At 44.6% G+C, this 16,413-nt stretch overlaps 5 protein-coding genes across 5 annotated transcripts; 3 read left to right on the plus strand and 2 right to left on the minus strand.

Annotated features, from left to right (window-relative positions):
• Positions 1-4,922: 4,922 nt before the first annotated feature.
• LOC108099183 lies at positions 4,923-6,160 on the plus strand. The gene is made up of 3 exons (XM_017202552.1): positions 4,923-5,060; positions 5,412-5,536; positions 5,657-6,160. Exons 1-3 carry the CDS (start codon positions 4,979-4,981, stop codon positions 5,786-5,788), a joined length of 339 nt encoding a protein of 112 aa, XP_017058041.1. The 5' UTR covers positions 4,923-4,978; the 3' UTR covers positions 5,789-6,160.
• A 1,560-nt stretch (positions 6,161-7,720) lies between these two features.
• LOC108099065 (E3 ubiquitin-protein ligase RFWD3) lies at positions 7,721-8,209 on the plus strand. Its single transcript, XM_017202345.1, has one exon. The coding sequence runs from the start codon at positions 7,721-7,723 to the stop codon at positions 8,207-8,209; it is 489 nt and encodes a 162-aa protein (XP_017057834.1).
• Positions 8,210-8,306: 97 nt separating this feature from the next.
• On the minus strand, positions 8,307-9,086 carry LOC108099227 (probable H/ACA ribonucleoprotein complex subunit 1). Its single transcript, XM_017202603.1, has 4 exons — positions 8,981-9,086; positions 8,675-8,923; positions 8,558-8,604; positions 8,307-8,479 (listed from the first exon to the last, which is right to left on the minus strand). Exons 1-4 carry the CDS (start codon positions 9,041-9,043, stop codon positions 8,356-8,358), a joined length of 483 nt encoding a protein of 160 aa, XP_017058092.1. The 5' UTR covers positions 9,044-9,086; the 3' UTR covers positions 8,307-8,355.
• Positions 9,087-9,859: 773 nt separating this feature from the next.
• LOC108100055 lies at positions 9,860-14,538 on the minus strand. The gene is made up of 4 exons (XM_043207799.1): positions 12,858-14,538; positions 12,499-12,825; positions 11,266-12,071; positions 9,860-11,140 (listed from the first exon to the last, which is right to left on the minus strand). Exons 1-4 carry the CDS (start codon positions 13,547-13,549, stop codon positions 10,647-10,649), a joined length of 2,319 nt encoding a protein of 772 aa, XP_043063734.1. The 5' UTR covers positions 13,550-14,538; the 3' UTR covers positions 9,860-10,646.
• Positions 14,539-14,999: 461 nt separating this feature from the next.
• On the plus strand, positions 15,000-16,408 carry LOC108099129 (aldo-keto reductase family 1 member B1-like). Its single transcript, XM_017202470.1, has 6 exons — positions 15,000-15,097; positions 15,194-15,361; positions 15,423-15,595; positions 15,654-15,798; positions 15,855-16,052; positions 16,112-16,408. The coding sequence occupies exons 1-6, from the start codon at positions 15,023-15,025 to the stop codon at positions 16,301-16,303; spliced, it is 951 nt and encodes a 316-aa protein (XP_017057959.1). The 5' UTR covers positions 15,000-15,022; the 3' UTR covers positions 16,304-16,408.
• Positions 16,409-16,413: the final 5 nt, after the last annotated feature.

The raw sequence follows: 16,413 nt of genomic DNA on the forward strand, positions 1-16,413 counted from the left end.
CACCGTCGTACACACACTACCCACTCACTCACTCACTCACCACCTAGTTGTAGTTCGGAACTTAAGGATTCGATCGGAGCTCAGTTCAAGTCTTAGCAAACTAATCAATTAGTGAACTTATAGCACTTCCCGCAACTCCCTATATCTCTCTCGCTCTTAGACTCTTTTTAACCGTACTCAATGATCAAGTTTAGCAATCGGAAATCGGATATATAGTACATATATAGAGAAGAAGAAGATGAACGACGACGAACCATTTTAACCGCTGCGGCAACTTTACACTCTAACCAAGTTTAGGATGAGATTACTTCCATATTATGCTCTAACTCGATAAACAGAAAACTACTTCAATTACTTAGAAATGATTAAAATTAATGAGAAAACAATTTAGAAACATATCACAAGGACAATACTTAACATAAATAAATGCATACATTCAAAGTATGAAAGGTGCGTGCGTAAGGAAAGGCGGAAGGATGCGACCCCAATTAAGAAGACATTCTCATTCACATGCAACAAAGTACTTACGAAATAGTTATTTTATTACTAGCATTAGAACCCCGACTAGTGTACATATACGATATATTTGCAAGTTTAAAAACAATTTTATACAAGAAACTACCCCCGTACCCGCGACCCCTCGAGCTTTGGCCCAGCCAAAGGTTTCTAATGGACAGGAACACATCCTCCCCAATCGCAAAAGGACACTTCCTCAAATTCTGGGAGTTCGTCGAAGAGGAAGTAGAAGATGATGATGATGATGAAGGAGCAGAAAGGTTGATGAAACGATGATGATAGACGTAGAAGACGCACTTGTAAAACAAATGATAACTAAAAGCAATTCCAAAGTTAAGTGACATAGTTTTTAACGAAAAACCAAAATACAAAAATTTGTAATTCTATAAAACAAAAAATCGAGAAGTATTGATATATACACAAACATGTATTTATTTTACGCGTAGTTTTTATTCTGAAACCAAAAGCAAATGGACAACAAAACACAAAAAAAAAGAAAACAAAACAAAAAGAGTAAACTTGAAAACAATTTAATTAAATTGTCAATTACAATTATTTCATAATTTAAGAATTGATGAACGAGGCGGACGCGATAGAGGTTATTTTTTAAAGCATATATATACACATAAAATTATATTACAAATAAACAAATATATTTAAAAGAGGCAGTTTTATATCGAAATTAATAATAGTAAATGCAAAGTAACAACAAAATATTGAAAACCATTCGAACTTAATTATACAACGAGCAAGAAACCATTAAATATAAACCCCGCCCCCACACTCTCACACACACACGCCCACAATTTTATAGCAACAGCAGATTATTACATCGTATCTACATACGTGCGCGCCATGTAGATAACCAAGTAACGCCGCATGTCGCAAGTCTAGCAGCATCTGAATATCGGGGCAGAATTAGAATTTAGACCAGAGAGTGCTATGTGCGTTGTTTATAGGGCCATAGTTCGAAATCGTGTTTATGCATGGCTTTATTGATGATTATTGATAGCGTTTTAAATAGCATTAAATGCCTATATACACATAAGCAAACCAAACAAGAACAAAAACAAAAACAAAAAACCAAACCGAGAAAAGCTAAAAAAAACGTATATAAGAAATTCCATTGAACAGTAGTGGTAACAATTATGTGATTTGCAATTTTACATTCAAAATATATATGAAGTAATTACGAATATAAATAGATTATATATTGAGGCGAGCGTTTAATTGGTTTATTTATGAGTAAGATTTATTTATACACATTATACACCACAAAAAAACAAACAAAATGACAAAAAATAAAAATAAGGAGGAGAATGGATTGAGAAGAGGCAAAAATATTTTTACACAGAACCTTGTTTAATACACGCGGCAATTAAGACCCCAAAATCAAAGTACCCCTTGTCACACCTGCTAAAAATTAATTAGAAACCCCCCAAACACTTTTAAATCAGACGTACACAAAGCTGCGTTTCCGATTTCACTTACTTTTTAAACGCTTTTATAATTTCGAAATTAAATTGAAAGTATTTTCATGCAGCAACTTCAAAATATTCACCTTCTTAAAATCAAAAGTGAAGTGGAACGTTAGCTGACAAGCGCCAACACCACACCCTCTTAATTAGAGTGATTAAGTTCAAGATCAAGGACACCAATTCAATTTTGATTATTATACAATAAATGAAGGACAGAAATCGAACAAGCGAGTGACGGACGGTGAGATATTTTATAAAATGATCGATGAATAACGTAAAGATATTAATTTATATATTCATATATTAGAGATGCAAAAAGACTTGAACAGTTATATACATTTAAAATTGCAATATATTGTATACTTCATTAAAAAATATATACATACATACCGGCATATATGCAACCACGTATATAAGTATACATATTTAACTTATTTATATAAATGCTTACAGCGAACCATAAACATATACATCATAAACCGAATCTCAATTTTTCCAATGCAAGACGAATAGGAATCCCTCAAGTAACTCAGATCAATTCCAGTATATACTCAATGACCACCGGCCGGCATCGTCTGGCCGTACAGGAATATATAGCTAAAGATATATAAGTAATACGTATGCAATACAATGCCACGCCCACTCCCCGATGGCAGGCAGCGATTTTAAGGCGCTGCCCGTAGGAGTTTTCCAAGGTTTTTCCTTTTGATACTTAGCATTCGTTCTTGTTCTACTTTTAGTTAGAGAATGTTCAACTAGTTTCAGCTTTGGTAGGAGTTAAATAATCGACTTTAAAGACACACAAAACCAACACCTAGATGAACCGCAGCTATACTAATAACCCGTTACCCGTAACCCGTAACCCCACACACTCTATTAGACACTAACCGACATTCTACAGACTTACCCACATGCATAACCATGCGATTTTACCTCAAAATATGTAGAGCATATAACCTATTATATCCCAAAGAAAGCTAATCCATTCTTAAATTAATATACACACGAGTAGCCGGAGAAAGCGAATCCAACCGAATCGAACGAATCGAATTGAAAGCAGAAGAATCACAGAAGAATCAAACAAAGAATTAATGCAAATACAACACGAGTAAACTCCCCCTCAAAGAAACAAACAAGGCAAAACAAAACCAAACCATGACAAGATCCAAAAACTAATGACACGATGAAGGATTATAAATTAGAATCATAGTTATAAAAGCTACACCCACACACTAGTGCAGCCATGTAACTATTTTTAGAGCCTCGGAAATAAACATACATAAAATACATAAAAATATTAAATAAACGACAGAGAAAACCAAATGTTTCTAAGAGTTGTATTTATTTAGAAATGTGTTTTGGTAAATATTTATTTTAAATTTCTTTTAGAGGATATACATGTAAGTATATTTTATGGCTCTAAATGAGCTTTTTGCTCACTTTATTCAACTTCGAACACCACAACCCCTTGCAATCATTCGACTTCGCTGAAAGTTAATTCAATGGACCATAGAAAACACGCAATTAAAGTGTACTTAAGCCCCGTATCCACAAACATTTTACATTGAGAACTAAGTTAGTGAAGGATGGGGATTTGCTTAGTTCGCTTTGTTTAAAGGGAAATTACTGCGCAACTAATAAACTATGCATCGCTGATTTATTTCAATTGGGAGAGCTGCCCGGGGAACTAAGTCAACAAGCAGTTGGGTGAACATTCAGTACATACAGTGGAGTACAGCACATACAATATAGTAAAATACTTGAGCATTATATCGGAATCTGGAGAGGCCCGGGCACACACTGTACCGTCGAGGGCCTCGTCGAGTGGAGTGTGCTTAAATGAAATTTCTTGATTCGGCATAAACATATTTACTCTGTTGAATATTTGCCCAACAATTTGATTCGCAATCGGGCGAAGGGCGGGCGAGTCCCAAATCAAAATGGAATTGTATCAAGGACGCGGAACAATCGAGGCGGGCAAACACACAAGTTCAGGCCTCGTCCCCATCCAGCCATCCAGTTCTCCTGTCAATCCTCGAAGCCCAAAGCCCTCCATCCACTTGCATTCAATGGCGTAATCGCAGGCAGATACAAGTGCTTGTATTCCGATTTCCGCCGGTGCAGCAGAGCAAGCCCAGCCATCCATCCACCCGCGGCATTCCGTCCACAGATGTCAGCAATTTCTCGATTTGAATACTCAACAAAAACGAAAGTGGGCAAACAATTCGAAGGAGAGTGCGGAGCAAAAAATAACAGGCAGCAGGGCGCAAAAAAGACGAACCTCTTCGCGCAAATGGCTTCTCTAACGACCCAATTAATTTGAAACAAGCTGAAAAAAAAGCGGAATAACGTTTGAATTTGAGGAACAGGGAGCGTGTGGCGGAGTGGTAAGAGTTGAACGCCACAGGCCACTAAATGCTAGGTTAGAACCCATCCCCTTTCCATCAACTTTTTGAGCCCCTTCCACGGCGCCGGCAATTGCCGCAGAACCCAAAGCTTTTTGTGCCCCCGCCACAGCTCGAAAAGTTCGCCGACAGCTTCATTACCAGCCATCATCGGAGCCATCATCATTCCGCTGCTGTTGCGTGCACTGCAAGAAAATAGTATAGAATGGATGAATGGTATAAATACACAAAAAGAATGAGGTATAACTTCCTCTCTGAGCTACGAACTAAAAATTAAACACTTAAGAGTTTATGGAAGTCATGAAAATAAGTGATTAATATATTCGAGAGGATTTAGTTGCTAAAAGCAATATATATTTTAAGTTACACATTACAACTTGTGATAAAATAGATGTAAATACTGCTCATTTCTCTCTGTGTGGTGATGCTGCTACCCATGAGTAATTGGCCCGCAAAAGTTTGCTGGAGTCGAGTCAGATTTAAGCTTGGCTGCTGGCCGATCTAGCCTGAGTCTCGAGTCTGGAGTCGCGTCGATCGCAGTCCGAAACCAAATCGCGGGATATTCACAATCAAGTAGCCATGGCCAAGACATCTAGCCGCCTGGGAAGCAGCCTCTTGCTAGCTCTCCTCGCTTTTCTAGCTCTCGGAATTCTCGCCGAAGGTAAGTACTGCGGCAAGAACGAAATGATTTATTTTTAAAAGCATTAAATACTTCATGTTAATGCACATCTGCTTGAAATGTTCGCGGCTATTGTTTTGGGACGAGAGAACAGAAACAGGTTTTCGAGCGCCAGAGCCGCAAATCAGTGGCGTAGTTTGAGGGGATCTTGGGGCCCTGGCGCTCGGCTCGTTAGTCATAATTACGCTTTGTCGTGATTCAAGGCTTCCGGGTGTATGTCATAGCCAAGGCGGCGGAGATTAGCCAGTTGATAAGGCGAACAGCAACCAGAACAGCAAAAGCAACAGCAATGGCGCTACATAATTTAATGGCCTGTAATTAAATTTCCCCCAGCGGCACCCTACCAGGAGTTGGAGCCCCGCAAAGGTCATGTTCCCGTCTATATACGACACGGCGATGAGCCGCTGAGCGAAATCCATCCCGGACTGGCCGAGGCCTTCAAGGAGGGCGAATCCAAGGTAAGTCCGCGAAGTCTGAAAACTCTTTAAGCACTTACCGCCACTTTCAAAGCACTCAAATGAACAATTTCCATGATTTTTTGCTCCTCCTTTCCCCTTTTCCCACTTTCCCACCCGCAGAGTCTGGTCACCGAAGCTCCCCAGGCAGAATCTTCTAGCCCGCCGACCACAACCGACTCCCCGCCCCCGTCCGCCAGCTCAACTGTTTCGGATATTGCCAGCTTTGAGGCCATCAAAGCGAAGACGGAATAAAACAATTTAATAATCACAAAATTGAAGCTAAACCCTCTTTAGTTTACCAGTTAAGTCCATCAACCGAAAGCCCCCTTGAGGTCTAGTGATAAAATCAGCAGGCAAAAGCAAATATTTAAATTCAAAATGAATAGAAACGAGCAAGGAACAATTTTAAATTCAGTTTTCGAAGTGCAAAGAATACCAATAAAAGTATTAAAATAATTTTGGCGGCGTTAAAGAGTTGAAAAACTATTCTCTGATAGCAACCCTTAGTTTGTGCTCAACAAATCTGCATATTATCTCCCCCTCAAATGAAACGTATTACTTTAGTTGGAAGTCAAAAAGGTCCTGACCCATGTAAAATAAACTTAAAAGTAAATTGTAACTTAATTATTTGTATAATTTACAAAATTACCAGCCACGTTAAGGCGCTTTAAACGATCCCATTCCAGGGCTCGTCTACTCGACTGTCCTGTCTGGCGCGTTTAAATGAATTTCTGCGGACCCGAGCTCGTTAAGAGCTGCGCAAGTTTCACACATTCAATGGAAATTATTCGGTCCTTTTGGGTTCGTCTCCTCGAAGCTCGATGCTGGATGCTGGATGCTCGATGCTCGTCGCCTGAAATCGCCTTAGAGCTTTGTGTGTGATTTACTTGTTGTGCCCATTAGGGAGTGGCGGACACGCCGGGAAGCTCATGGCGAAGGAGGGGAGAGGACCTGGCCAGGAAGCTGTGGCGCAAACGTTTGTAATTAATATAATGGCAACGGCTGTGCCGAGTAAAACTCCAAAATGGCCTACACACGTTGCGGTCCGCCGTTTGGTGTGGAGAAAGGGGGATTCTGGGGAGTCCGGTGGGTTTTTTGGGGAGTCCTCGGTGATTGGGGGCGATCACAAATTGTTGTTTCATTGTCTCTCGGCCCGGCTGTCTAACGAGCAATAAAACTAAATACATACACATAAAGTTAATTATAAAAGGGCAAAGGAAATTGGAAGGTCCCAGACTATTGAGCTGTAGGATGCAAGTGATGGATTAACCAAGATGGAGTGTCCTTCCTGGAGAGTGGGGGACTTATCTGCAGACGGAATCGGGCTGCAATCAAGAGGGCATTAAAAGGAAGGCAAAAATGCTCGTTGTAGAAAAAAAACAGTGCGGAGTGGAAGTGGGGGGAGGGAAGAAAGTAGAGAGAAAAGCCCGAAAAGAAATGCCACAAAAAAGCGACGAAAACTATGCGAAGTAAAAGCGAATTTTATGGAGCATCCTCGTTTAAGAAACAGCTCCTGAATTTAAATTTCCTTGCGTTCGCATACAGATACACATACTATTCGAATACTCTCATATATATTCGCACACACAGAGGCTGCCAGGTCCGTGTTCTTGTATCATTGTGTGCGTTCGAGCGCATTCAACCTCAAAATGAATAATTGCATATGCTTCAATGATTTGCGACTTTATTCGAGCACAAGCTCCTCGCAAGCTGCTTGCTGCCAATACTTTAAAGCCACCTCTGCTACCTCCACGTTAAAGGCCAAAAGTTCAATTGCAGGACAAACATAGGAGATGAGAATGAGAACGAGTGCCCCGCCATCCGGGCTAATTTGAGAATTGCTCGGCTTAATTGCGTGGCACTTAAACAATAATCAAGTTAACGGTTATGCCAACGATTATCGCCATTTTTACACCGATGCCAATACTAAGGATTATTGGTTGCCCATTAGCAGGGCAGCAATTCCAATCCGGGTCCCCGCACCGCCCCCCAATTTGATTTCCGCCTCAGTCCAAACCAATGACACTTCTGCACTGCGCGGAAGATTCTCACCTGAGAACTCAAAAATACACTTTACAATTACAAAAACCTAAAAGAAATACTCTGTTTATTTATAATGTATTTCACCAATCAAAGTTAACACTTTCTAAAATGTCGGAGCAAATAGCGAAAAAGTTAAATAAAATGAATGTCCTGTTGGAGGAGCTGCAAAAGCTGGAAAGGGATCTTGGACAGGTACATCTGGACTTAACCACCGCCAATCTGGAGGAGCAATTGGCCCTGGTGAAACTGGAATCAGCCAAAATGATGTTTTTCAATGAAAAGCGTTCTAATATTCTGCTGAGTTTGCAAGAGGAGATAACCAACTTCAAAAGCATTAAGCAGCAAGTTTCCGAGCCAGAAGTGGTTAGGATTGCCCAGCTTTGCAAGCAGGTGAAGGATATCAACAAGGAGCTGGACGGGATGTACGAGATCAATAAATGCTCGATTTGCCAGATGATTTGTGAGGCGGAGGGAAGTCATTGTCTGGTTTCCCTGCGTTGCGGTCACCTTTTTGGACGCAGTTGCATCAGCAGTGCTCTTTGGCAGGCTTTTAAATGCCCCATTTGCTTACGGGGAGCTCTCCACTTTCATCTGCGGACGATTTACGGGCTAAAGTTATTTCCGTTCTGAAAATGTTTTACAAGTTGTGAAGTTGTATATATTTTTTAATTCAGTTTTATTTCCGTGAAAATATTTAATTAAGAAAACTGTTTATAGATGGTACTTTTTTTCCAGTGCCGGCATTTTTATTGGGTTTAATGTGCGCACTTTTTGCCCTACTTGCCCCCCAGAAGACCGCCCAAGATGCCACCGCCGCCGCTTGTGCTGCCGCCTCCGGTGATGCCGGGTATGGAAATGAGATTGCCCAGCAATGGGTTGCCGTTTAAATTGAGCAGGCAGCTGTCAAAGCAATTGCACGGAAAGAGCGAATACGTAAGCGAAAATATCCTGCGGACCGAACCGGAAGCTGGCACTTACCGCAGATCCAGACGGATGACGTACTGACAGGCCCACTCCCGGAGGCACTGCAATGTGGCGGAGAGATCGGAACTGGGCTTTAAGGCTGTCCGAGGGATTTACCTAATCTGCACTCACCCGTATAGTTTCGGGGGAAGGTTTCGGGCAGGAGCCTTGGGTGCCGCCCCCTCCGCCGCCGCCTCCTCCGCTTCCGGATCCTCCTCCCCCGCCGCCACCGCCGCCACTTCCGCTGCCACCGCCACCACCTCCTCCTCCTCCACCGCCTCCATCCTTGGGGTAAACAGGAACTGGCACAGGAACAGGAACAGGTACCGGAACAGCCACCACCTTTTTGACGGGAGTGGTGGGCTCACCTTCCCAGGGGTTCTAAAAGATTTGGTTCTACGGAATATCTTGAACAAATAATAGAGAATCGTATCTTACGGTATGACCCACAGCCAGGGAGATTAATCCCAGCACGGCTAGGGATAAAGCAAATTTCCTCATTTCAGCTTCGGTCAGATGGAGTCCACTGATATCGACTCACTGACTGACAACCCCCTTTATTTATAGGGCTAGTCCAACAGGTGTTTCTATATGTGGGTCATGCAACAGCCGCTGTGAGATAATCCCATTTTCATTTTTCTCCCAAAATAAGGTTGAACAAAACAATAATAATGCGTGACATTTTATTCTCGTATCTTAAACCTAATTGAAATTAAATAACAATGGGTTGTGATTTTATGTTTATAATTTTTTTTGTTTAAATATAACTTGGAGATTTATAATACTTACATTTTCTACATAAGGAACAGTTTTTAAAATAAGGTTAATAGACTATTGTGTTCGGAATATAATAATACCAATTTAATAAAGTGTCCTAAAAGTATACTTCGTTCGTCGATCACCTTAACTTTGAACATGATGTTCTGTAAGAAATATATAAAATTGATTTTCTTTGATAATTAATATGAAAACAATAATGAACATATTTCTGTAAGAGTTATATTAAAACAGTCCTCCTAAAGTTAAGTTTATATTTTAAACATTTAAATTTAAGCTCTGAAACATTTGGCAACACCGAACCGGTTAACGAGACCTGGTCACCCTAAGCGCAAGGTCTGGCAGCTCTTTTTTTCCGTTTCACTTCCCGCCAAATTTGAAGGGAGTGCTCCATACAAAATTTTGTCGTAAATTTACCAACTTTTATTTTATTCATGTTTCTTTACCCTATTAAGTAACGTACCAAAAATGAGCAAAGCTAAGCAGAATAAATAAAACAACAAGTTATTTCCATTGAGTTTCTATATATATTTCAATTAATTTGATAATCATAAATATTTATTTATTCGCCATGCAAACCATGTACAATTACATAAATAGGTAGGTTCATTTCAATTTCAATTTGTGACTTTTAGTGGTTTTGTGTACTGTTTTTGTTTCCGGTTTTGGCAACTAGTCGTATATGTATATATATATATATAAGTTACGAGAACTAATTGTACAATAATTCATCTAATAATACCGCTGTGTATAAGAGTAATATGAACGATCGCTTGCTATTTGATTAGTATACGTAAGACAATATCATTACCGTTGGCAATACAAATATCAATGGTGTAATTGAGTTGCGCGAGAACGAGCGCTTCAAAGGAGGAATAACGCACATCCATAATCGAATCGAATCGAATCGAGATTCCATCTCGTAATTCCTAGTTCCATTGTACAGGTAGGTGATTCTAACCATGCTAATCATGTTCGAAACTGTCAACTGACTTAACTTGACTTTTTGAGCAGTGTTTTTGTGGACAGGAGGGTGATATTTTGAGGTGAAATTAGCATGAGGACAAAAAGTAATTTCTGACAAACTACTTTACCTGAAAAATGTTAGGGTTCACATTCTTTTTAGGGTTCCCCAAATAACTTTCCGTCCTTATGCGGATTTCAAAACCCCAAAAAGTCCACCCTCCCATCAGTGATCAGTGTTTGTTTTGCAATAATCCTTGGTAGAGTTAGTTAATCGGGGTGGTCGAGTAGAATCAATGAGCCAGTGGAGCGACTAGCGCCCGAACCCAAGTCCGAGTCCGCAGCTGCACTGAGCCGGCGATTCTCAGGTGCACTGCATCTTCTTGCAGTTGCACAGCCACTTGATGATCCTGGCGTTCCGCTCGACGATCGAGGGCGGCTCCGAGGGTCTGTAGGCCTGGGTGGTCTGCGGCTGGGTCTCCGTGCTGTCCGGCAGTCGCATCGAGTCCACGGTGCTCACGTCCGAGAAGAAGACGGTGCTCGAATCATCGGAGGCGTCGTCCGTTTCCGAGTGGTGCCTCCGCGGCTGGCTGTAGATCTCGTGGAAGGCCTCGTCGTTCAGTCCCAGGCGGTCGAAGAACTTCTCCAGCTCCGAGATGCTGGCGTTCAGCGCCTCCCGCTCCATGTCCAGGCTGTTGTGGTAGACCTCCGAGGAGAAACCTTTGGGGAAGAACACGTTCTCGTGGTCCACGCTGCCGCGGTGCTGCTTGTAGGCGGCCAAGACCCCTCCAGCCGGGCCCATTCCCCCCGATCCTCCGGGAACGAGGCCGCCTCCCGATCCTGGTGGCACTCCCATTTCTAAAAAGGCGAAGAATGTATCTATTAACATCAAATTTTATATAATTTAGTTGGAGATGTAAATCTTGTTCTACCTTTGTGTAACTATTATATTTTATTTTTATTTTAGATTCCCGAACTCTTACCTCCTTGAACTGGCAACCGATTGCGGTTCTTGAAGCGGATGCACCGCTGCCTCTTGAACTGAATGGGCGGCGGACTGATGTCGTCCACGGAGGGCGCCGAGCCGGGACTCTGGACTAAAGAGCTCTGCGAGTGATTGATGCTCGTGTAGCCCTGGGAGCTGGTGTGCAGCTGCTGGCTGGAGGAGCTCGAGTAGCGGGGCGTCTGGGTCTTGAGCCGCGGTGACGGCGGAGTCGGGGTGTAGTCGTCCTGGAAGGCCTCCGGCACCTCCGGCGTGGGCGTGAAGTTGAGCAGGTAGTCAGAGCCCATGCCCGCGGTGTCCTGCTTGCAGCGGCAGTCCAGGCACTCCGTGTTCCGGCCGCTCATCCCGGAGTAGTCCCCGGCCGGGGTGACGTAGCCGCAGTAGGAGTTGGCGCTGTGCTGCGTGGAGGAGCCGCTGTCCCGCCGGGTGGCCGCCACCAGGGTGCAGCAGTTCTTGATCGTCCCGCTCGCAGGAGCCGCGCTGCCCGCCACGTCCCGCTGCCGCTCCCTCTTGTAGCAGGGCTCGCTGCGATGGGTGTAGTGGCCCGAGCTCCCGCCGGAGTCCCGGTTGATCGAGGACTCTCCGGCGGATTTGATCGAGCGGTTGCCCCGGCTGCAGCAGCTCAGGATCTCGCTGTGCGGCGAGTGGCGGCTGATCTGGGTGTGCAAGTCCGGCAGCGACTTGTGGCTGTTGATGTTGAAGTCCCCGGAGGGATAGGGAGCACTGCGGTCCTCGCCCGAGTTGGGCACCTCGTGCGAGTGCGAGTACGAACGCTGGTAGTTGTACCTTGAAAGAATAAGTCAATTTTATGATCAGTCTTTTCCTGCATCAAATCAAATTTTTGGTTAAATAATTAAAATAGAAACTTTTAGATTTATGTCAATTCAAAATCTGATTAAAATTGGAAAAGATATGGACTTAAAACTGGTGTATATTGGTCAACGTTGTTGAAATTTCGAAATTAACTATTGATGCAGTTTATTAAAAAATTTAAGTATAAACTTTTAGAGGTATGCCGCTACAAAATCTGATTAAAATTAAAAATGTAATTGATTTAGAATTAGTGAATTTTTGGCCTTTTTCAGCCATCAACTAATAATAACTACATAGTTTATTCTTGTTTAATAACAAGAAGAATTATTATTATAATAATAAATAATCCATTTATTGGACCTTACATACTCTCCCGATAAGATAACTCCTCTTGGCTCACCTGTAGCGATCGTTGTGCGGTTGGCCCGACTTGGCCGCGTACTCGGCGGGCGGGCTGATGGGGCGGTAGTTCTCGGTGAGCACCAGCGGCTCCTCGCCGTCCCGCCCGAAGCCGTGGGCGGGCATGTAGAGGGGCGGGGGGATGCGCAGGGCGCCGCCGACCTGGCCGCCGACCTCCTCCTCGCCGTAGTCCGTGGGCAGGAGCTCCGCGCTGCCGTCGCTCATCTCGTGGCGCCTCAAGGTGCCGCCGTTGCGCTCCTTTCCCGCCTCCGATCCGAGCAGCATGCGCAGCTTGTGCTGCAGGAGGTTGTTATTAACAGCGGCTCCCGCTCCCCTACCCCTCCTCCTCCGCCTCCTCCTCCCGCTCGACCTTGACCTTGGCCCTGGGCGTGGCGGGAGTGGGGGTGGTGTGGGTGAGGGTGGGGATGGTGGTTGTGGAGGTACTGCTGCTGCTGCTGTTGCTGCTGCTGCTGCTGCTGCACCTGCTGTTGCACCTGCTGCTGGCGACTCAGATTGAGGCTCATGTACCGCCTGTCCTCCATGTCGTAGTGGTGGCCGTGGGCCTCCTCCGGCCTGCGTCCCCGCTTCCCGCCGCTCACCCCGTTGTTGCCCGCTCCGTTGCGGTAGCTCGCCTGCTGCAGCCGCTCGAAGACCGCGTCCGACTTGATGTAGAAGGGCTTGGACTCCGCTAGCAGCTCCACGGCGGACTTGCGCTTGCTGTAGTGCCGCCCGCCCGTGTGGTAGAACGCGTTGTGGTGGCCCCAGTAGTTGCGGCTGGCCGCCGCCGTCTCCGGCAGCGCGGAAGCGGAGAGTGGTCGCTGGTTGGAGGCAGCGGCTGCGGCGGACATCCCGTAGTTGTAGCCGGAGTCCGGCATCCCTCCGGCGAAGAACTGCTGCGTGGTGGCGTACAGCGTCTGGCTGACCGTCCGCGAGTACTTGGGCATCGTCGGGTAGGCGAAGGAGGGCGTGGAGCCGTGGTGGCCACCCGGGGAGCTGCTGCCGTTGCAGGACCGCTGGCGCGGGCTGCTGCAACCGTGGACCACCGCCGCCATTTTCTATGCTCTTGAGTTGCTTTGAAACCTAGAATCTCCTCAGGTATCTTAAATATCCGAACTCTCCTGGTACTTCCAATTCCTTAGATTCTTTTCAAATCTCAAATTCCTTTAATATACAACGCAAGGAACTTTACTTTCCTCTTGCACTTCTTTGGGCTCTATAGATTTCTTGGGGTTTCTAGATTATACTCTAAGTTCACTTTATGCGTTAAATTCCAGCAGTTCCTTTGAGATCTTAATTCCCTTGGGTTGTCTCTGAATCTTTTCTACCTTAGATTCACAGGATCCTTTAGACTCCTTGTGGTTTTCTTGACTCTCCTGATTGAGTGATTGAGGTTCCTTAGGATCTCTGTTTTCCCTGCCTTCTAGAACGTGGGATCCTTGGGCTCCTTGGGGCAGGTGTTGCTGCTGCAGGTGTCACCTGCTGTTCCTCCGACTTTTCCTCCCCCAGCTTTTCTGCGTTCTGCTGGCCTCGATTGGCGGGGGTGCGAGTTGGGGTCCGGGCTTTGTGGCATGCGCAGTGGTCGGCGTGCTGCGTATACTGAAATTACAATACAATAATTTTCAGCTAACCAAGGCTTGCTTGCAGTCACCTCCTACACTGCTACACCTCCGAGGTGGGCCAAAAAACTAGACCAGAGCAAGGCGAACGAGACCCCTGAGCAGCCGACATGCACTTGGCCACAGGAGGTGCAAAATAATGGGGCTGACGTGACTTGGTCTAGTTACCCAGGTGGTATTTATAGATTCCGACGCACTTTCACTTAAAAACCTTCTTGTTGTTCAGATGTTGGAATTCCAATGAACCGAGGTTTTCCCTTTGCATTTCCTTTTTGGTAATGAACTAGGAAGTTACACTTTTCAGTTCCCAGACACTCGACGGAGTGTGTTTTTTCGGTCCGGGGCACACACACATTCCGCGGGTGGGAACTCACCAGGCGCTTCGAAAATTCCTTCACTTGTGCGACGGAGGCAAGGTCCGCTACATTGTGCCTCTTTGAATAACAGATGTTGTGCCGCTTCCAAAGTGTTCCGTCCTCCCGAAAGCTCCACACATGCGCTCCTCTGGAAAGGCCCCAAAAGAGCTTTTCGGTTCTTTAGGTGTGGTGCTTACCCGATTTTTTACTTTTTCTGGGAGTCACAGAATTCGCTAGAAACTTTTCCGATTCAGGAAATCTTATGCATACATAGGTATTCCTAAAAATATTTATATTTCCTTAGATTTATGGTTAATATAACCTTAAAAGATAAATTATGCATGCTAGAAACTAAGATCCCTGGCTTTCTAGGTTCCTAGGATTTCAAAGATTAATTTTTAAATTAGAAAAACCGTTTCATAGTTAGCAATAATTCCCGCCGATATTCACGAGGCTTTGTTATCTTTCAGGAGCTTTTTCCACAACTTTTGCGAGAGAACCTCATCGAAAAATTCACTTTAATCAGTCAGTGAGCAACTGCGAAACCGCCAAGATGTCCAGCAAAGTTCCGTACGTGAAGCACAACAACGGCACCCAGATCCAAACCATTGGATTGGGCACCTATACGGTAAGAAGATCACGTCTCCGATATCGATCGGTGCAATATTATGGTTATCAGCTAAAAACCAACTATATCACATTGTAAAATTACTTTTAATTTCAGTCGCTGGGCGGCGATTGCGAGAAGGCTGTGCTCCATGCGATTGATGTGGGCTACCGGCACATTGACACCGCCTACTTCTACGAGAATGAAAACGAGGTGGGTGCGGCGGTTCGCAAGAAGATAGCCGACGGAGTCATCAAGCGGGAGGACATATTCATCACCACCAAGGTCAGGTGACAGGGATAAATAGCTATCAGGCCAATCCTCAAATGGAAATCTATTTCCACAGCTCTGGTGCCACTTCCACGAGCCGGAGAGGGTGGAGTACGCCTGCCGGAAGACCCTGCAGAACTTCGGACTGGAGTACGTGGACCTCTACCTGATGCACTGGCCCTACTCCTACGTCTACAGGGGCGACACCGAGATGATGCCCACCGACGCCAAGGGGGAGGTGGAACTGAAGTGAGTAACCACACCACGTGATGTACTGAAACTTAATGACCAGATCCTCCGATTAAAGCGACATCGACTACTTGGACACCTGGCGTGCCATGGAGAAGCTGGTGGAACTGGGCCTCGTCAAGAGCATCGGCGTGTCCAATTTCAACTCGGAGCAGCTGACTCGCCTGCTGGCCAACTGCAAGATCAAGCCAATCCACAACCAGGTGCGCAATTGTGGTTTTCCCTTTAGGTTTTCCCTTACTTATGAACAGTTTTCCAGATCGAATGTCATCCCGCGTTGAATCAGAAGAAGCTGATTGCCCTGTGCAAGAAGAACGACATTGTGGTGACCGCTTACTGTCCGCTGGGCAGACCCAATCCTGCGGAGAAGACGCCCAATTATATTTACGATGACAAGGTGAAGGCGATCGGAGACAAGTACGGAAAGTCCACCGCCCAAGTGGTGCTCCGATATCTGGTAGGGCTTTCGTTTATTACACTATGACATTCCTTTCACTAATCAAATTTATTGTGTAGATTGAGATTGGAACTGTTCCCCTGCCCAAGTCAGCTAATCCAAAACGCATCGAGGAGAACTTCAAGATCTTTGACTTCAAGCTGGATGCTCAGGATCACGCCATTCTGGATTCATATCACACTGGCGAGCGTCTCATTCCTATGACCCACGCCATCAAGAGCAAGAACTACCCCTTCCATATTGAGTTCTAAGCTGAAAAGAGAAGAAAATATATAATAATTGAACCCCGGATTTGATATTGAATAAACGTTGATATTATAAAAAGCTTTTTAATAAATTTAACTTGTTCAAGTTGATTTTC

The sequence above is a fragment of the Drosophila ficusphila genome, unplaced genomic scaffold (assembly GCF_018152265.1).
Source record: "Drosophila ficusphila isolate 14025-0441.05 unplaced genomic scaffold, ASM1815226v1 contig_286, whole genome shotgun sequence".
Lineage (NCBI taxonomy): Eukaryota > Metazoa > Arthropoda > Insecta > Diptera > Drosophilidae > Drosophila > Drosophila ficusphila.